The 22,110-nt window shown below is 39.7% G+C and overlaps 1 protein-coding gene across 4 annotated transcripts in view; it reads right to left on the reverse strand.

Annotated features, from left to right (window-relative positions):
* GRIA4 (glutamate ionotropic receptor AMPA type subunit 4) overlaps nucleotides 1–21,813 on the reverse strand; it is a 214,321-nt gene extending 192,508 nt beyond the window's left edge. For 3 of the 4 annotated variants that reach the window (XM_039718281.1, XM_039718278.1, XM_039718280.1), the window contains exons 1-2: nucleotides 21,524–21,762; nucleotides 20,227–20,385 (exon numbers count right to left, since the gene is read on the reverse strand). In XM_039718281.1, the coding sequence (XP_039574215.1) occupies nucleotides 20,227–20,385; nucleotides 21,524–21,611 (247 nt within the window). In that variant the 5' untranslated portion in view covers nucleotides 21,612–21,762. Of the gene's footprint in view, nucleotides 1–20,226; nucleotides 20,386–21,523 lie in introns of all 4 variants that reach the window. The other variant, XM_039718279.1, reaches the window with a different exon arrangement.
* Nucleotides 21,814–22,110: the final 297 nt, after the last annotated feature.

The raw sequence follows: 22,110 nt of genomic DNA on the forward strand, positions 1-22,110 counted from the left end.
ATAATACTATCTTGAGGTATCTAGCACCTCAGCAAGTCTGTGGAAATTGCCTTGGCATACATAGAGTGCAAAACAAAAGGTCTGGGGAGGTGAGGATATGCAGGTAGTATTTGCCATTCTGAGGGGTTCACATGTCCCAGTGTGTCAATTCTTTTCACCGGTTCCTGGAACAGACAGAACATTGTCACTGCACCATCCTGCCACGTGGTATTACCACTTCAGGCCTCTGATGCTAATAGACAACACCAAACCATGGCCTTCCTTCATGACAGGGCTCTGTGGGACTCGGTGTTACCAACCCACGCTGACAGTGAGAACAGGACCCCCTAGCTCTGCAAAACTAGAACTGTACACAAAGATCTGCAGTGGACACAGTGGAGTAACTCTGTCCTACCCTGCTTGCTGGGGTGTCTCACGTCTGCATGTTATTACCTACCAAGGGTAATAGGCCGTTAGCTGGGGAGACCAGAGCTATTAATGGATTCTCTTACAATATAATGCTTCGTTAACAGAGCTCTCAAAGAAATCAACAACTTCAAAACTCCCATAATCAATCCAATTTCATCTGATATATGCTCTGTCAAATTGCATTTCAAAAGGCTTTTATAATACCGAAACTCAGTTATCTAATAACAGCATTAGCAATGTTAATTTTCTAATCAGAACGCAAAATCATTAATTAACCATGCCTTCTTTAACTGAAAGAAGCTGCAGTTCCTAATCAGTAACCCTACGAATCCTTTGATGTTTATGCATAGAAAGGGTACGTTCTCCTCTGAAAATACCTGTGAGGCTTTCATGAGTGCTGGTGCTTGCATTGGACACAAAATTGCTTCCCTGGTTCTGCGTCTCTCCCATCCTTCATCTCGTGGCATTACCTACAGCCACAAGAGGCTGATGATTCTCAGAGCATGAGCAGCACTCCTGGGTGGTCCTTGCTTTCTAGAAACAACACCCAGCTCTCCAAAGACACCTCAGGTCAGTCCCAGCAGCCCAGAGATGCTGGTTTGCCATCAGGTCTAGCCCGTCCTTATACTAGCACAGTGGTTCACAAAAGAGCCTGTAATTGTAACAGGATTGAGGACACGCCCCAGAGTAAGAATGGCGATTTTGCCTCAGGTAAAGGATCCACCTATCTCCATTAGTGTCCAGAAATCTATAATTCCCCTGAATATTCTCCCAGCGCTCAACTATTTGCATTTACATCTCCTGATTACAGCTTCTGAGTGGTTTGGACTCATGGATCTCAGCCAGTGCACAGCTAATTTGAACTTGAATCTATCCAAACTGTTTGCATCTCCATTTTTCTTTGGGAAAAGGTCCCATAGGACTGCCACTTGTCATGCAAAACCACATCTGTTTGTTGTTTTATTATTTGTTTGTCTGTTTTGAATCTGCTGCTTAAAAACTTTGTTGAGAAAATACAGAAAAAATATATGAAATAAATAACTTTAATTTACACCATTATTACTTAAACTCCAAAAGTTCATTCCACTTTATGGAAACCATTGTTTCCATACTTCAATTGTTATTAAAAAGTCAGCACGGACATAAATTTTCCTTTAAAACAGCCCAAAAATAAAGAGAAGAATATTTTCAGATTTTTTTCTTTTTTCGGGCAAAGATTATTGTGTGAGAAGCTTACACTACATATTTAATATATTAGTAAAACAAAAGTTAAAAACAGAATAACAAAACAATAGTTCAGCAACTGTTCTTGACATTTACAATCAGGGAATTAATTTTCCTGGGAAACACTGTGCTCCATGCTCCAGGAATATACCCTTTAAATTTTATGATAAACCACCTAGCAATTGTATATCCCACTAAAATTAAATTACAGCTTTGATGTTTCCAGGGAAAATAAAACATACTGCTAAGGCTATAAACTTGTTCATGACAACACTGTAAGATAAAACAAGAAAGTATGCACAATTTTTAATTTATTTTCATAATAGATTGCCATGTAATAGCTTATTTGCTCTTTTAAAAAAATCCTATTTTTCAGACAGAGCATTCACAGAGAATGAAGACAACCATAAAACACACTCATCATGAAGTTTCTTACACCTATACTAAAATGTAATGTAAATGGCTCTCAGACTGTGCTCCATCTATCAAGAAGCTAGTGAAGCTAGTCCCTTCCAAGCCTGCTGGCAACAGGTTCCTTGGCCTCAAGCAACTGTATCACTTTGTTTTCTCCATTTGTAAAATATTTGTGCTTTGGCCTGAAAAACAATGAAATGTCCTGAATGCTTTGTTCAGCTAAGCATTTCGAAGTAAGTGTGCTTAACTTTACACATACACATATTTGCAAAGGCTTTTACATAACAGGTTTTCTTGAAAAAGCACAATTTTTTTTTTTCTGAGATGAGCCTTGAAGAACATCTGTAACTTTTGTTTTAAAGTTATTGGATGGATCATAAAATAATGGCTATTTTCACTTGTAGCTTGGCTATAAGTAACTTGTAACTGATAGGGTGTAATGTCTTTCTGAAGTATAAAAGTTCCCCCTTAAACTCTTAGATATGGGGAATATGACCACGCCTGACATGATTATGTAATTGATTTCCTTCTCTTAAACTTTTTTGTATATTTTCAATCTTTAAATAGCAGATCATTGCTGATGAGAACATCTAAATAAAATGAAATTTCTATGTTTGGCACATACATGAATAAACTGTTGGAGACTGGACCTCGAGTCATTTTGCCATGGTATTTCCCTAGGAGATGCTATTGCACACACAGCATACATAGCTGACCATTGAATCTTTCTGAAATTTGCAGCTGTTCTGGAACTTGGAAAATAAGTTGGTTTTGGCTGATTTTACTAATTTTACAACCAAAAATAGAACCAGAAGTTAAAGTCACTTCACCAAACTACTGGCTCTGTAATTGGGTGAAACCATTTATGTGCTTCAGCAGAAAACCTACTGACCTTTTTTTCCAGACAAAATAAACTGCCTTTGACATTTGGTGATTCAATTGGGAGAAATATTCAGCCCTATTTTTCAGAAAAGTGAAAACAACATCTGCCATTAGCTTTCTGGCTGATGGAACAGTGTGTGTCGTCAGCACACCACTCTTGGAAATAAGACACCAAATGCCTGATCAATAGAAAATGAAAGAGTCATAGACTGGGTGGAATTGGAAGGAGCCTGAAAATCTGTGTCATTCCAACCCCTGCCATGGGCAGGGACACCTTCCACTAGACCAGGTTGCTGAAAGCCTCATCAAATCTGGCCTTGAACACTGCCAGAAGCAAGGCATCCACAGCTTCTCTGGGCAACCTGTGCCAGTGCCTCACCACCCTCACAGGAAAGAATTTCTTCCTAATATCTGATGTAAATCTTAGCATAGCTTCTAGGAGGACCTGTTCCATGGCTTTGTCAGCCACCAAGGTGAGACCCACTGGTCTCTAGCTCCCTGTGTCTTTGTTTTTTCCCCTTCTTTAAAATTGAGCTTTTGGTGTTTTCTCTTTTCCAGTCAGTGGGAACTTTACCTGCTTGTCATGACTTCTTAAGTATGCTTCTGAATATCATTTTATAAGCAGGTGTTTTCACAGTAGGCAATGGGGTATCTGGCATTTTTTGACTTTTAAAAATTACAAGTTTCCACTCAAAATCTATGAATTATGTTCCCAACTGAACTGCATCATTAGAGTAAAACAAGTTAGTTCCCCTGAAATTTCGTGCTCCCCGAGACTTTCCCAATACCCAAGTGTGGGGACTAGTAGAGGTCATGGAGCTTCCCAGACAAGTCCTGACCCAGACAGTCAAAGAACTACCTCATTTAGGAATAAGGTAACATATACCTGACACTAAGCCTCCACACAAATAGTACATTGTATTAAATGTCATTTCTATCCTAAGAATCCCAAGACAGCTCCACAAGAAATAAGAATATTATGAACAAACAAAGAATTTATATTTTCTATCTTCCACTACATCTTTAATTTAAAATGGTAATTCAAGCCATGGACATATATACTGCAGAGTTGCCATTTATTCACCTTTAGGTTAAAAGCATTCCTAGTTATAATAATTACCTCTAATGATCTAAAATTATGTGCTCATCATTTTCTTATAGCTGATTACTTCTCCAAAGCCAGCTTGATGGTTAGGCAATCGTGTGCTTTGCTATCTAGACTCAAGTTACAGCTGAGTATGTGATATACTGAATATATATCACGTCTCACATGCTACTTTTAATTTAGCCTGAAAAAACACTGTTGAAGCTGGTGATTGTATGTTAACAAGAGAAAGACTGTGAAAAATTCATTACCTAAACATGGTTTTATGTCATTAAATCACCGACATATCATCTATCATGCCACCCAAACTGATAAGCAATTCCTTGAATATTTATCATTAAGTCAGTTGTATTTATATATTCAAGAACAAATGCAATGGATATGGTTAAGAATTATTTCATTTAATACATCCAAAGTTTCAGTGGTTGCTATTAAGTAACTAGAGAAATATTTGCCACAGAGCATACATAACATCATGGCTGATCCTGTAGTTTTTGCATTTAACAGCTCACATTGTATTTAAAGCTTTGTTTCAGAATTCTGAACATTTGTGATGAATGTACATTTGTCCTATTTCCAGCCCCTCTTCCTGGAATGACTTTGAGAGCTCAAGAAAAATAGCTGCAGCAAGACAAAATGGAGGAAAGAAAAATTCTACACACTCTACTCCAGCTTCTATTACCTATGCACCATCTTCCATTTATCTTTCTTGCACTGCAAAGCCAGCCCAGTCTACTTGTCTACCTCCTATTAATGAATTATGAATATACCTGATAATTAAAATTCAGTATTTACAATCCTGGCTGTGCAGTGGCACAATGTGTGATTCAAAGCTGTCGCTCTGTGTTAAAAGCAAGGTATGCAGATCTCCAGGTCTCTGGCAGCGTTTCATTTTCTTGCTAGAAACACTTAGCAGACACGCTCTTATGACATGGCCACAGCGTATTAACCCTGAAGAGCAAGAAGAAAATCCACATAATTTCAAGGCATACAAACAAGCACCAGTTATTTTGCTTATTAAAAAGTCTGAAAGTTTCCCTCTGAAATCCCCAATTTTTGGAGTCACTTATATTCATCTTAGTAGCTGCAACTGAGCTTTTAATGGCAGAACTCTCCCTGCAGTAAGCCTGAAGCTGATAATCAGCATTTTTAGGTTCTTACCCCTGTGGAAGAAATGCTGATGCCCGCTCCTGTGGGGATGCAGGTGGGCAGCTCCATGTCTGGAGCTCCTGGCAGGCAGACACAGAGAGGGGCACTGCTCCACACAGCTGGAGCTCAGGGCAGGTTTGTTCCATCACTCTCTCAGAGCTGCAGCCCCCCCGACTTCTGCACACCTCTACCAGCTGAACCTGAGCCCCACCGGACAACCAGCCCTGCGGGTGTCCCGAGTGCGTACCCAGCCCTTCCCAAGGGGGACAGCGCTGCAGGGACACGGATCCCGCAGGGAGCGGTGCCACAGCCCTGCGGGCAGCACCGGCACATCTCCCCGGGCAGCGAGCTCCTCCGCAGGGCGCTAATGGCCCGCGAAACAGCATCCCTCCATCCAACACCTGCCCCGGTGTGCCTCGCTCAAATGGAAAGCAATCTGCCCACACTCACCCACTTTGCAGCTTTCCTCTTTTCTTGCCTTTTTTTTTTTTTAAGTTTTGTAAGATTTATGCAGGTGATTCTTGTTTATGAAATTGAGATAAAACAAAACAACCTCCAAAAACACCAAACAAAAAAAAACAAACATCAAAGCTAAACTATCATCCCAAGCATATCTGAAAGATCACACCTGAATGCTCACACCTCTTGATCACGCTTCATCATATCACTGACCCTCTTCTTACAAAGACATGCATGTTAGAAGGACATGTCCTGCCCCCTCTGCAGAAGAACTTTCCTTCAGGTCCCAGTTGGTCTTTTTGACCAGAGAACACAGAAAACACAGATGGCAGGTACAACAAAAATATTAAATATATATATATATATCAAAAAATCATCCCTGATAGTTAGCAGGTTCCTTTAATGAAGCTTGGTAGATGTGATGGCCCAAGAGGGTAGGAAGAAGGAATGGCACCACCACATCAGGCAGTTCAATGGGACTTGACTCCACTCATCTCCTGCTGCCTATTCTTGTTTTTCCTTGTTACTGCCTAGACCTGAGAGATCTGCTATGTGCAACACCACAGACAATGATCGAGGAGCAAGAGGGGCAGAACAAGCTGCTGAAAATCACTGTCATCCCGTGAGCAGTGTGCGGAGTGGGACAGAGGTGACTTACTAAATGCTTCTACAATGCATGTGAACATTCCTGAATATTAGAAAACAATGTTTAAGCTGAAATAGATAAGGACAGCACCTAAAATACAGTTAAAAACACAGTTAAATATACAGTTAAATATATAATTTTTGCTGGGACAAATTTCACTTTGGTTTTACATGTCTACAAATTCTGAAAACTGCCTTAAGTCTCTGCAATGTCTCTGGCATCCCCATCCTGTGAGGGACAGCAGAGCACTGAGCCAAAGCTTTGCCCCAGGAATTTCTAGCTGCTGGTTTTTTGTTCTCACACTGGGTGCTCTAAATAAGCAATTGGATGAGTATTACCACAGAGTTATTATTTCTGTCATAAATTTTCAAAACTACCTATATGAATAACTGTAAGCCAAAGTCCTTCAGGGACTGGCATAAATCCAAAAGCTGTCTGAGTGTTAGATTTAGTATTTCGATCATTGAAGTGGCTGAAAGTAGTACAAAAATATATGCACAGAAGGACAGCTCTCCGTCAGCTATACACATTTACACAGACTTCTGGGCAACAGTTTCAACCAGAAATTAACAACTTGGTCTAAGTAAAATAACTCCCATACAGGCTTCCAACAGGGTATTGGAATTTAGCCTGCCAGGATATGCAATGCTTCAAGTACCTTCAAGTCTCTTCCTGAAAAGCATCTCCTAAAGGTTTACAGTTCTCCACATAAAGCCAAAATACATCATTTTATAGGTATTTAAATGTTTTATAAAGCTTTATCTACATAGAGATGGAAGAAACCAAGTAAGATGTTTTTGCACGTATCTGCAGCTCAACCTAAGACACTATCCCAAAATGCTGTAGTGTAGCCTCAGTGACTTGTTCCTATTATCCCAAACCTCCTTTTTTGGGTACAAACACTGACAACCAAGTTTATCATTTGCAACACAAGTAATAATCCTAAAAAAAAGTCCAAGCTCCAAAAACTAATCTGGGTAGAGGCTGTACTGGATGAAATGCAAGAGTAAAAGGCCCAAATAAGGACAGGGTCACCATTTTCTGCTCTCCTCATGTCCTTCACAAAGCCAAAAGGAGATAGAATAGCTGGGTAAACACAGGCGTGGTGGAAACAAGATACTCGGGCAAACCCCTGCTGCAATCCTTTGGGACCACTGTAGGGTGTTACAATTTCCAGGGGATTACAGCCAAACAGACATCAGGGACCAAAACTTCTGTTTGGTGAGGATGAAGAGAAGAGAGTGAGAAGTATTGTGGTAAAAGTATTTCATCCAGTGCAGCACCAGGAATTGCCACATCCAAGCTGCCCTCAATGGAGGTCCGCTGTGGCTAACAACTGGCTATATAAGGAGCAGAACTGTGGTACATCCTGCATTTCAGGAAGTCTGAGGCTTTATTTTCTCTCTTGAAGTCAAGCATCAGGACAGACACATTAATGGAAGTGACAATGAATTCTTTCAGTCACCCATGCTACAGATGCAGGGAGATAGTCTGCTTTGTTCCTGGCTGGTTTTGAATGCTTCCATCTCTGTCTGCTGAGAGGTGGAAAAAGGGGCAGGTTCCCACTAAAATGTGGAATTGTTCATTATTCTCAGTGTGGAAAGTCTATATCAACAAGTTAAAAAAAAACCCAAAAAACCGAACCTCAGAATTTTAATGACTTTTCCATTTTTGACTCAGTGAAAAAACCGTAGCACCCCTTTATTCCTTCTTATACCGTAAGGAACTTACCATCATCACAGCACTAACAATAGGTACAAAGTTTTGAAAGCTTGACATTGAACCTTATAATTTTAGTTAAATGTGAAACACTTTTATTGAGGCCAAGAAAAGGCCCTGAGGGATTTTATTTCAGTAGATAGAAACTGCGAACTTACTGTGCCAATAATCCAACAGTTTGCAGACAATACTTTCCCAGACAGGAAGGCAGTACATTATTGTAATGCACATCTTTTATGAAATCAACAGGCTTAGAGCTATACCAGTGTGCTACATTTTTGGTGGCACACACTTCACTGTCCTAACTACTACTTCTAAGACCTACATGATGTGCAGTCAAGAAAGGAAACTATCTTATGTAAGCATGCTCCCTCTGAACTGGAGAGATTATCCTTTAATGTTCTCCTGTCTTTTATGGGCATAAGAGAGAAAAAATCTTCTTCACGGTGCCGATTCCTCTCATTCACGTTCTCTTTCATGACTTCATTTGTGCAGTCAATTGCTCACAGACGTGAATAGGAAGGTGGCAGTACAGCCCTGCTTTACCATATAAAATATAAGGTAGCAGGAAGGTGAGGCCCTGGAGAGCAGTTTTTCTCAAGGTGATGCTCCTGAAAGGGGATATCCACACCTTTTCAAATGGGTAACATTATGCTGATCTCATTTTAATTTCACAGACTCTATATAAGGGCAAGAAACTGCAAAAATTATTATTATCCTATTATTGTAATTGCTCAAAGGATTTTCTGCTAGTCTCCCATTTAGCATAGTATGTGAAAGGCTGACAAAGAAAATGTGATTAAGTTGTGAATCTCTGGTTCCTGCCTGCTGTTCTGAAGAACAAGAGATTCCCATCATAAACAGTAACGGAAAGAATGATGGACTTTCTGGTCCTTTCCTCAGGAAATTAAAAAAACAGTAGTCCTTCAACATCTGCTAGAGACCCAGAAAAGAACGGAGGGAAGCAATGCAATTCATCTACATGAACTGTTTTTTGTGGTACAGCACCACCACTCCCTCAAAGTGTTGAACATGTTGAAATCCAAGTCTGACTTGGGGGAGTAAGACAGAGATGGAAACAGGCAGAGTTTTTCTGAGGTCATATAAGGATGCCATTTCTTTTTTGCTTGTGACCAAGAATCTAATGTTTTATGTTCTTTCCCTTTCCTTCCTTTCCCTGCAGTAGTTAAGCTGACAGTTATCTGCAATCAATACATTACAGGAGCAAATAAGCTGCTGTGGCTTCTGATGCTGAGCCCAGAAGCCACAAACAGCCTGTCCCTAGCTGTGGGGTAGGACTGGGACATTATGACTTTGGTTCTGGGATGCCTGGATCCTTTTCAGTGGTGCAGAGCATGGGAAGCATCATGTCAACTGCTTCCACTGGTGGTGCCTCTTGAACACTGCTCCCATTTTGTCATGTAAAGCTGAGGCATGTAACACTAAAAAAACAGGATAAGAGAGATGATAGTTGATGGAAGCAAACAGAATTTTCTCTGTGTCTCTTGGAACGATATTTTTTAGTCTTCTGCTATTCCATAACTTCTCCTGTGCTTCACTGGACGTCTGGTCTAGGTGTTACTTCCCCCTCTGTACTAAGTTTTCAGCTTGGCACAACCAAATGTTCACCTTGAAGCTTTGTAAAGTCATGTCAGCTCACACCAGCTATAATGCCTGGTTCACAAGCACCAGCCACATCTTCCAGCTGTTTTCAGAAGCAGAAAATTCCCTATGTAACAAGCAGTGCTCCATGTCAGTCCATTCTCTGCTCTCTAAATCCTCTTTCTCCAACACCAAATAATGACGTTTCCTTAATACACAGCTCTTAATGTATCTTGAAGCCCTTCTCCCACTCAGCTGGGCATCCACAGAGGGCAAAGAGCAACTTCAGGTGCAAGATCCCAAACTCTAAAGTCCTTAGTCTGGGTAATCTCTGATTTCTGAGTCTGCAAAGGCGCCTGAAGAACCAGGGCAGACCCACCTCCCACCTGGGCTCCAAATCATCTCATGCAGCACCTGCTGAAACCTTGTCCATCATCTGCTGCACACATGCATTTGTATTAACTGAGACTGTTCTTTTTCTGTGTTATCTGAAAAGACCTTTACATTTTCCAGCTGATTTCAATAATAGCTGAATAATAAATAATTTAAGTAAAGCATTTAATGGATGGAGTAAACAGAACGTTGTAAATACAGCTATTACTACAACAATAATTAATTGTTGAGGTCTTCTGTTACTACGTGTCCCTGTTTTAGTGACTTAATAGTATCAGGAAAGAAAGGGTTTGTCCTTTTTTATTCTTTCCATATACATCTGCTATTCAGAACACTGCCACAGATCATCAAAGACAGCTATGGGAGTACTTCTTGTATTCCTTTATTCAGTCTTTTGCTTTCTGCAAATATTCTTGTGTTTTAAATCTCATTCATCATCATGTTTGTGTTCAGGCTGCAATCTCATATGACACACAAAGCAGATGAAACTAGGGATTTCCAAAGCTAAATTCATAACTCTTGATATCTTAAGCTAACAGCCCAAAGCCTCCAGGTGAAAGCAGTAATAGATTCACATCCTCTGTGGCTCATAGAAAGTGAAATATGTGTAACATATATGACCATTAAGTTGCATTTGTAGGTAGATGAGTCTGTGAATACAAGTAATGGGGATTAGCACACATTTGTTAGCAAAAATGTACTGAATGGTCTTGGAACACATTTACTAGGCTTATATTACTGTTGCTTCAAGCCACAGTCCCTGCTGGGTTAGGAGATGTTTTTTCCTTATGAGAGGCATAAAACTCTACCATTTGTGTCCACCCTAAGCATTTTTCAAGAGAACTTGAAAAAGGCCCCAGTAAGTCCTTACATGGTTTACCATACCTAAACCATGCTACTAAGGGTGTCCCAAGCCACCTTTCTGTGCTGGCAAGACACAGTTCCAACCATCCAGAACAAACCTCAGGGGCTCTGGGAGCAGCACAACTCTGACCTGGATGAAAATCATGCTGATTATGGTATCCCTCTAAAGTAAAAACCAACAATAAATGCAGTAGACTTTTTAATTTCCTACCCTTTATGGCTCCTACAATCAACACAGATAAAGACACTGGGTGACATATCCCAATGCAGTGCTGATGACATGACAATTTACCTGCTATTTTTTTCCTGTCTTCAAGTCAAGACTGGACTTATTCAGGAAAAAAATAAATTACAGGCTGGATAAAGGTATTGAGGCTGGCTGACAAGCAACCTGATGTTCCCAATGAGTGACCAAAATGGTCCCACCTAGCCTTAATCCGTGGACATTATTGCATACTATCCACACTCCCACTCACTTGGTGACCTTTACTTTTTCTTTATTGAAGCAATGATGCTCGCAGCCATCAGTCAACATTTCCTTCCCCAGACTGCTCTCACATCCTTCCTGCATCATCTGTAAGGACTTCTAGTTTGGATCACTTCCATTTGGCACCACAACTGACCTTCCAGACACACACTTTGATGGGATCTATGTAATCCTGCAGCAAATGCCAGTGAAGGTCCTCCCAATACACCTCTACACCTCTTATGCTCTTTTTCTTTAATCTTTGTTTGTGCCTCCAGATAGAAACTCTAATTATTAATTAATCTATAAAATAACATATCATACAGTATTATTCTACTGCTTTTACCACCTGAGAGAAGCTGACCAAAGAACTGATTTTTAAACAAAGGACCCGAGAAAGAAAAAACCCCTGATCAGCTCTCAACTGGAGGCCACACAAGCAGCTAGATACAGCGACAAGTGTTAGCAGGGTGTGCAAACACCCTAAAACCCAGCTTCTTACTTGGCTTGTGCTTTCTACTTGGAGGGGAAGTGAGAAAAACTCCTGAGTCATCCAAGAGCCCATGACTATTGATTTTTGAAGGAAATTATCCTTCCAGCTCCAGTGTTTTTGAAAAGTCCACTCTTAAACACTCTTCTCAATTTAAACAAATGGAAATTACCAAGGCTGAAGGCCTTTATTAGCAAACCTCTCCAGGACAGATCCATACAGAAAACCTGGAGGAAATCACTGAAAGAAGATCCTACACTACTCTGCTGAGGGTCTGTAAAACCTTCTTCCCTCTTCCCCCATCAACTTAGGTGACAGAACAGAGAGCTCCATTTATTGATATTATTAAAAATTATTATAACTTTCTCTCCCGAATTTTACATGAACGTGTCTGTGTTGGATAAAATCTTTCTCCTTTATACTCAAGGTTTTCCAGACCTTTAATATAGCATCATCCAGATCCATATCTCACGTTAGCAAGTAGCGTGAAACACCTCTACTGAACATCAGGAATATTAAAGTAGCACAGGAAGCTTTTGGGGACAAATAATACACTACATTTTGTACTTTCTTTTCTACAAGAATTTCCCTTTTTTTGCTGTTTTTACCTTGAATATCTATTACATGAATCGCTTTTCCCACTGGGAAAACAGATCTGATCCTGACATGGTGACATCAGTGAAATCTCTAATAAAAAGAAATAATGGAATGGTTTGGGTTGCAAGGGGACCTTGATGATAATCAAAAATTAAGCATACCTCATGACTGAGAAGGAAATTAACAAAAAAGGATTATTTTTATAATAATTCCTAACTATTTTGCATGGTAATTTCTAATACTAACATAATGTATCATATTTTACACCACAATGTGAAGATGCAAATTCCATCTCCTTGAGAATTGTGGCAAGCAAAGCATAAGGGTCTCAATTCTTTTTGGCAATTAACTCTCTTCCTGTTAACTTTCCCAAAATTTGACAGATATTCACTAGGCATACCTGAACATCAAGAACATAAAATAAAAAAAGAAGCAAATAAAAAATGAAATTGCATTTTTATAGGTTTAAAAGTTCATTATGAAAATACACCACAGAAACAACTGGAAGAGTGTGCATGCAGAAGTGGCATAGGCTCTACCCAACAGAGGGTCTGAAAGCAAGAAACAAAGAGCTGCTATGAGTAGTTAAATAATTATGTATTTTAATACATCTTCAAAATGTGTTTAAAGTCTTTACCCACAAATAGTCTAATAAATAATCTAGTGAAAAATGTAAGTACTTTTTCTTTCTCTTGGGCTGTATTTGTATTTACAGGAAAAAGCAACTACATGTTGGTCATTAATATAGTGAAAGGTACTGCACAAGCCTGCATGCTTCAGGAGCCATTGCTGCATATAAATACAACACTGAAGTATCCTGTGGAACACAAGAAAACAGTAGCCCAGCTGACTTTCTTTGTAAACAGGCCATTATGTACCAGAGGTCCAATTGCTAAACATTTTGGTTTTTAAAAATAAGAGGAGTTAAGCAATTTAGCAAGTTTAAAAATTTGAGCTATGAGATGAAAAATGAGAACATATTCCCCTTGCAAATAAAGTGGATTCCTACTACTCTTTCTTTTTAAAAGGTTCCAAACTGCAATCACTGCTCAGGTAGAGCCCCTATTTATATCACAAACAGCTCTCTCAGGGGGAGAAAAAACTGCAGGACAAGGGCCAGTGCTTGCACTAGAGTTTGTTAATGCTAGCATTGCTGATCTAAATCCAGCCATTACAGTAGCTTTCTTGTAAGTATCTGGGTATTTCCAGTTGAGTCCAACATAAACCTTAGCTATAGTCAGCTCTGGAGGAACTGGTGAAGAGGAAGGAGGAGCTGGGTCTTTCCAATGCGTTGCCAGGACAAGGGTGATGGGTATGTGTCACTCTGGTTCCATCTTCTCACCACATGGAACCTGCAATTATTTGCACAACTCAGGCAGACTTCATCTGGACTATGGGCAAAAGAGTAGGGAAGAAACACAGCCCTCACAAGGAAGTAGCAAAACCAACAGAAGACACTTGCCCATGCATTATTGCACAGAGGAGGACATATTTTCCCAAGTGCTCAGCCATAAGCACTTCCCCAGAAGAAGGCAGGTGCTGCTAAGGACTCTGGAAAATACTAGAATGTCTCTGAGTGCCAAAATGTAGGGTATCCTTTCTATTTGAACTTGGGTGCCTGAAAGGAGACATCACTAATATGGAATTTTTGAGAGAACTCAAGATGTAGGTGCATTGATGAACAACTGAATTCACATCAACATTGATAAAAGCCAGTAGGATCTTTGCAAACCATAGTAACAACCAAAAATCTATGTAAGAACCTAAACTAGAGAGAGGAAGATGTTAAAACATCTGTGAAAATTATTAAAAGTAAAGCAACGCCGAAATTTCAAAACAAGACACCGTGATCAGATACTTTTGAATGAATTTATTTTCCAAAATTCAGAACAATTTTTGATTTACACACGAATAAATTATCTAGTTTGATTTTGTGTCCTACCACATAACTTTGGTGTGCCCACCTCAGCTGTAGAAAAGGACTTGGTGCTGTACTAGCCCAAAATGTTTGCCTCAAGCTAAGTGCCCAGAGGAATGGAAATCTACAGAAAATGTAAATCTAGGGAACAGGTCAACTTTTCCCTATAATTACATTGGTGCAACCACAGGGACATTTTTACTTTTGCACTAGCACAGATCTCATACTCTTAAATCAGTCATATATTAAGGAATAGGAACTATGAGAAATGATTATTTGGTCCAACATGTTTAAATCCAAAGAACTTCACCTGCTCACAATCTGGAATTGCACAATTCATTGGAGGATCTAAAACTGTTAAGAAATCAAAGCAGACGTCTTCCCCTCTCATGAACAAGCAAGTCTCAAAACAATCAAGACCTAAAAATGAAATGCATGACTTATTTTGACTAGCATACAAACTTAGATCACAATGATAAAGCTGAAGCTAATCAATTTAATTTACTTGTTAAAAGTGCTTTGTCCTAGACAAGAAGTACTGCACTGCTTTGCCTTCTGCAAAAGGAATGAAGGAACACAGTCATTCCTATTAATCATCTAAAATGAACATTAAATTATTTCTATAGGCTACTATAAAGCTTTTGAGTTTAAAGTTTTAGTCAGTCCAGTAACATGCTAAGACAAATGCCAGGGTTCTAGATTTCCAGAGTAGAAATCTACTGTTTGTCAGCAAAGGCCCATTATTTATTTTCTCAACAATAACCCTGAAAATTAAAACCAGACTCTGATGGACTGGATATATTGACAGTTGTTCTTTTCTCTGTTGCATGGTTATTTACAAATATCACGTTTAGGGCCATGAAACTTTTTGAATATGGATGTTCTTATTTCTAAAAAATATACAGAATCCTTCTTATGGCAGATGACACCCAAGTACACACATGTTCTTTGATTCCATCAGCAAGTGCTAATAATAAAAAATGTTAAGAGAAATTGTTTTCAATAATTGGAGTCTAGCTTGAGATAAATTCTACGTATTAAAGCAAAACACTCACTTCAAAGGGATTTTTTTTGTAATCGAACCCATCTTGGAAGGGTAAAATTTAATCCAGTTCCATCTTTCTAGCCAACTGGTACACTATTTGCTTTTGCAGTTAAAACCTGACTGTATGATAACTCCCAACACACTGCAAACTGCATCCTTGGGAATACTGCACTGCTCTTGATAGCAAAACATCATTCAGCTGTATGAAACCTCACTTTCTAAATAAAGAACATAATGTTTTTAAATGACACTGATTATTCAACCAAGGTTACGCCTCTATTGCTAAATTGAGTTGTAATTATAAAGCAGAATTAATAACCAAATTTAATGAAAATCCCATTATGATGCAGCTGTGGAAATCAAAGTTGAAACTCCTGTAGGTAAAATGACAGATAGTCACAATATAAGGGCAATACTGTGTGTGAGTCTATTTCCTCAGCCTTCTGGAGTTCTCAGCAAAAAGTTAACTCCAAAATGACATAGCCTCTCCCTTCAGGAGCACAAGCCCAGAGACAAACACACAGGGAGGTGAGGGTGATAAGGCAGACTCCTGTCTGACCCCAGGGCTGCCTCTGACCTCAGCAGATCTTCCCCAGAAACTGCATTCCCAAATGAGGGAGAATCAGTCCCTCCAATTTCAGGTCATCAACCCCATATAAATCTAGAGGGCACAAGAGTCAAAGACACTAACTCCTGGAGAAAGACAAAAGTTATTCCGAGATACAAAATTTTTAATTCCAGTAGGCTTTTCTTCTCGTCCATGTGGCACATAAACAAGATTATGCTTTGGGAGGTTTGCCTCTACTGGGATTAAAATCTAGTAAGAACAGAACTGTGCAAAAGAGGAAGGAAGTGTCTCGTTTTCCCTAAATTACACTTATTAGGTATATATTCATCTCAGAGTACACATGAAGTCAAACAAGCTCAAAGAGAAAAGCTTTACTTTTAGTATAAAACACTAATGAAAAACTAGAATCAATCTCTCTTCATACCCTTTAGCCTAATTCTGTGCAAGAACTGCAAGCTGCTACAGATTAAGGATTCTTCCAACTTCAACAGAAAACTTCTCAACCACAAGACAAGAGCTGAAAGGCAAATAGTTCTTTGTCAAATCGTAGCACTACCTCTCATAAGTACTCAAGCATGTTTAATGCTGACTGCATTGTTGAGATATACTAATGTACTATATAGATGGTACATGGAGGGAAGTAAATTATTTTGTATTCAGCTAAAGATTAAATATATACAATCCTCTCCAAAAAATCAATGTATTGCTCCAACATCTGAAATCAAACTGAATGCAGGTATTGCTCCAACATCTGAAATCAAACTAAATGCAGGTATATTTCTAATCATGAGCAGAATTTCCTGCTTGTAAGTGGCAAACCAACGTATGCCAATAGACAAATGTTTCAGCTCTGGTGTATTGTGTTCTGATGAGTAAGAATCTTGTACTATTCATGTTTTTGAATAATTTCAGCTCTGTCAGTAAGAGGGATTCTCTGAATAATGTATGTAGTGCAAAAGAAATGAACAGAGTTTAAATAAAACACGCAAATGTGAAGGGAAAAGAAAAAGGACTGAAATTCCCAAAGTGATATAGATCAGATCAATTTTGATAATTCACAACAGATACTATCTGCTAAGGCAACCTGTTTCATATGCATTCAAGATTTAAAATTAAAATACTAAAGTTCTAGGCCTGTTTGAAGAAAACAAAAATGCATAAAATAACCATTGGAAATTAGCCATGACATTGAACACACAAAATTTTTCCAGTTCCAAAAGTACTCCTGGGTGAATATTTTGATGTAAGTTTTTTACCTAGTGAAAAGAAAAAAAAAACCATTAAAGTTTTGCCAGTGTTGCAGTGAGTTACCTGCTAGTATGACATCCATAATCCTTTGGAAGAATCTGTCTACTGCCCCTGACACATGCAAAGGGTCAGGCCCTGAATCTTCACAGTAACCTCTGCAGCAAATGGAAACAGAAATAGAGGAAACTGGTAATGTCTCAGAGCTTTATGCTTGAACTCACATGAATATTCATCTCGGTCCAGCAGCTCTCAGGCTTTTGTACTGTATGTTTGGGGACATGTGCTCCGAGTAATTTCTATGCAATAGCAAGGTCCAAACCCACTGTTTCACAGCGGTTCAGCAAAGAGTTTTCATTTCATATTACCATGAAATCACTTAATTCAGAGCTGATGGTGGGGGTTTCTTTAATTAGGTTAGAAAAACTCACACATCTGCGCTTTAGAAGCCTCTGTCAAGCCAGGAAATTCAATCACATGGAAGCCAGTGTCCTCCAGCTATCAGACAATTGATTTTTGCAGGACTCTGCTCACATTTAGCTTAAGGAACATGAGATATGTTCATTCAGTTGTCATTCGGTTTGCCTACATTTCATTAGGAGAATATCTGTTGTTTAAAAAATATTCTTCAGTAAAAAAAGGTTTTTAAAAAGAAGAAGTAGTCAGATTATTGGCGCAAGACTACAAAACATGAAATAAATGCAAACTTGGACTAATGCAAAAATACATGTGCATTTAAGTGGCAAGTAGAAGCATAAATAAGGCCTTTAGGATTACTTCTATTTAATACAGATGTACAGAATTTTATGAGCATACACACACATAAGCATATAAATTTAATTTTCCCTTTCTTCTCTGCCTCCCCCCCCCCCCATACTACAAGGATTCATCATTTCTAAAGCTATTAAATACTTTGGAACTGAAACTGGGTTCAGCTTAAAGAGGAAAAAAAAGGATCAGGTTATGAATCATTATTTCTATAAATGACAGCAAACATAATGGGAGAGGTGTTCTTAAGTTAAATATAAGGCAAAAATAGCACAAGGTGGTTGGAATGAGAGAAGAATCTGCTGCAAATAGTGTAAATGAACAAAGGTTTGGGAAAACACTTTTTGAATTTAAGGTGTTTCGTTTTACATAGAAAAGTGATCCAATTTTAGACAATTTTAAATTTGTGCAAATCAGAATTAATTCACTAACATTCAAACAGAAAGACTAAGCAATATCCTTAATGCAAAATGTAGCAATAGCCTGAGAAATTGTCAAAATTAGATGCATAGGCAGAATCTAGATTAATTGACTGCACCTGAAATTACCGACTTTAGTACACAAAAATTTTAGTCCCCTTCCAATTACTAAAAATATAAGTTTAAAAATGCTGCTGTGTCATTGGTCTCCATGGAATAAATACTATCAGTGCTTGCAAAAGTTGACATGAGCTGTAGTATTTTCTCAATGTACTACACCTGCACAGACCTGATTCCTTCCAGTTTCAAAGCATCTTTTGAAATCTTTCTACCTTATGGAATTTGATACTGATTTCCACGCTAAACACAACTTATACATGGCTTAATACAGAATTCACGCTTTACGGGACATCACTCTTTCCTGCATAAAATGAATGGAGCCATTTTGGCAGCTCAGAAGTTCTTCCTCTTAAACAAGGTGGCAAGGTCATCTGAAACTTGAAGTAGCAAAGACTTGTATAAATAAATTTAGCAATCATGCAATAAATTATTCATGAGAACTGCACAGCATATTGTATGTTTACATATTAAAAAGTGCTACAGAGATGGCAGTGAGAAAGTGAAGAGAAACACAGCACATATTTTAAAGGCATGATGAACACTAAGACATTCTCCAGTATGTTTCTATTTTAAACTCGCTCAGTAATGTCGCTTAGAGCATCTACTTCCAGAGGCAATTCTCTCTTGAATGAAGAGGAGGGATTTGAAAACTTAAGAGCTACAGAGGAAAACCTATAGAGTCCTGAAATATGAACATCAAAGTAGTAACGCTACTACTGCTTTGCCCCTCTGTACACCACTGTCTTACATAATAACATGAATTCCTTTTAAGAAGCTAGACACACACGAAAATAAACAGAAATAATGCTTTACCCTTCTCAGAGATTAGGCATATCCAGTACACGTTTTAACCACTGGTAAGGACCCTGGGGTGACTGAAATGCAGCAAGTTCAGCTAATTATATGTCACTTTTTCAAAAATAGAAATTAAAGAAAATAAATGTTACCTCATTTGTTAAGGGCATTTCTTGCTCTGTCTTCCTCTCATTGTGTATGTGCATCTGTGTGTATGTGGGTGTGTGTGTGTTTATAAAATATATAGTAGGATGAGAATATTTGTTCCAGTTGAGGTGGTCTGTGAAATCAAGTAGATCAGATACTAACTTGATTTGGCACCAATGTATGGATGCATAGAGACATATCCACAGGATGTATGCATTACGAAATGGTAAGAGACATTTACAACCTAGAATATAAGAGCAGGGCTGCCTCAAGTGACATCACCAGATCAACTGCAGCGTCAAGCAACTCAGATATATTATCCTGCACACCACTGCTTCCCTGTCTCCCTTCCAGCCATTAGAAAAGCATTTGGGAGCACAAACATTATCATATATTTTCAAATACACACAAGGCACAGAAGCATGCACAGAAGCAAACAAAAGTGTAGGGTTTATGCACTTATTGAGACATTCGTAATTTTTCTTTACAACAACAAAATTCATCTCCATAGAAACGATGAAGCAAGAAACTACAGTAATACTGCAGTTTACTTTTTACTAAAGTAAATGTCACATCAGGTTAGTCAGCAGAAGGCAGGAGAGGGGATTTTGCTCCACTAAGTAACTACCCAGGACTGCTGCCCCTTTTGCTCTTCTGCAAAGGCTATCTGTACCAAAGACAGACCTCCTGATGTATTTATAATGCAAGATAACGATGTGGTTTCCTGCTCTTTCCACTGGAATTTATGCATAAGGTGGTGGGATCAGTGGCATGTTTACTTACAGGCATTTGTTACAGCGAAGCTGTTAGCTGTTTCAATGTTGTCTACATGAGGAACCAAATTAAAAGGTGCTTCGGATGCATTGGGGCTGGTGTTATGAAGAAAGATTGCTAATCGAAAAGCAGTGTATTCCTGATCTGTGTTCCTGATGAAGAGACCACCTACAAAAAACAGAAAAAAAAAAAAGCAAAAAGCAAAAGCAGCTGGGTAAATCATTGGCAAGCCACTTACTGTCTTGTAAAACCAAGCAACTGTCTCTCCCAAAGCTGCACAGTAAGGCAAGTCCTAAGACTTTAATGGATAAGGAACTAATCGTATTCATAATCACAACCACTGCCTTTAAATCACCGTCCTCAATCGATTTTAACCTCCCTGATGCATTCATGCTTCTTTTCTGACTTCTCGGTTTTCAGCCTTTCATACATAAATACCCAGATTTGTCATGATTACGGTGACCTTTTAAAGTGTTTAGCCTCCATCTCCCTGATACTGAACACACTGGTAAATCAGCTGCTCAACAGCCTCTCACATTAAGTGGCGGGCTGATTAAGCGGAACGATGCTTTCTGGATTAAAAAAGGGAATACCAACTCGGCGTAGGATAATCTGCACTGAAGAGGAAGATAATGAACTTTGCTCCTCTGCAGCCATGTGCAGGCAGGGAGCAGCTCAGCCTTATTAGCAGCATCTTCACAAGTCCACAAGAAATGATGCAGTGATGGAGCTGAGCTGGAAAGAATTCAGATAGCTGCGTCCCATCCCAAACACGTCCGAAAGGAGGGAAGCAGGAGGCGATGCGAAAGGGGTGAGAATGGGGCACAGGACTACAGGGAGACACTTACAAAACCCTAAACTTTCCAACTACAGAGAGGAACGAAGGACGGTGTAGCCTTTCCCCCCCCCACCATCCCTGCCGGCTACCGCAACCTCTGGTGCTCAGGACTCGCCATTCCTTCGAGAGTCAGGCAAAAGCAAGGGGAGTCGGAGGGGGCTGAAGCAGCCAAGGGGCATCAGCCCCGAGCCCCTTCCTGCCCCGCTGACAGCGCACACCCGGGGCTGGAAGGAGTTCTGCACGAGATAAGCATCCTGCTTCCCGCACGCGAACGCACACAGAAATATTTACACACGCAGACACACGGAGGCACACACACAGAAACACGAGGATGATTCGTGCAGGCACGGAAATGGGATGGTGCTGGAGGAGAAATCTGCAAAAACTGCCTTCAGAGCCTCCTTTCCAACTCACTTCGCAAAGGATTGAACCCCTGGACACACGCACGCAGCCCAATGCAGCGCTTACCTATTTGCACGCTGCTAGGAAAAGCTCCCATTGCTAGTCCCCAAAAGCCAGAAAACAACAAGACAAGCTGTCTGCAAATTATCCTCATCTTCTCTTCTGCCTCTCTGTCTCGCCTTCTCCCGCTCGCTCGCTGGATGCTGCTCAAAGAGGCATCGAGGGCGAGGAGGATACACACAAAACCAGAAATAAAAAAAATTAAAAAAAAAATTAAAAAAAAAAGGAAGGGGGAGAAAAAGAGAGGTTTCCTCCTTTTTCTTTCTTTTTTTTTTCTTTTTTTCTTTTTTTTTTTTTTTTTTTTTTTTGGGGTTTTGTTTTTTTGTTCTCTGGTGGTTTGGTTTTAGAATTTGTTCGCTATCCTCTCCCGCTCGCGCCCTGCCTCTCTCCCGGCTGCCGCTTCAGCAAGCCATGCCGCCGCGGCGCATTTTTCCCGCAGTCTCCATCGCCGGGGAGCGGAGTGTGTCCGGCCGCAAATGTTGCACATGCAGAAGATGGTGGTGAGTTTGGCGGCGGGGGGCAGCGTCTGGCGGAGGCGCGGCGCGGCGCGGGCGGACATGCGCCGTGCGCCCCCCGCCGCCCGCACCGCCGCG

This window comes from Passer montanus, unplaced genomic scaffold (assembly GCF_014805655.1).
Source record: "Passer montanus isolate IOZ18808 unplaced genomic scaffold, ASM1480565v1 scaffold4, whole genome shotgun sequence".
Taxonomy (NCBI): domain Eukaryota; kingdom Metazoa; phylum Chordata; class Aves; order Passeriformes; family Passeridae; genus Passer; species Passer montanus.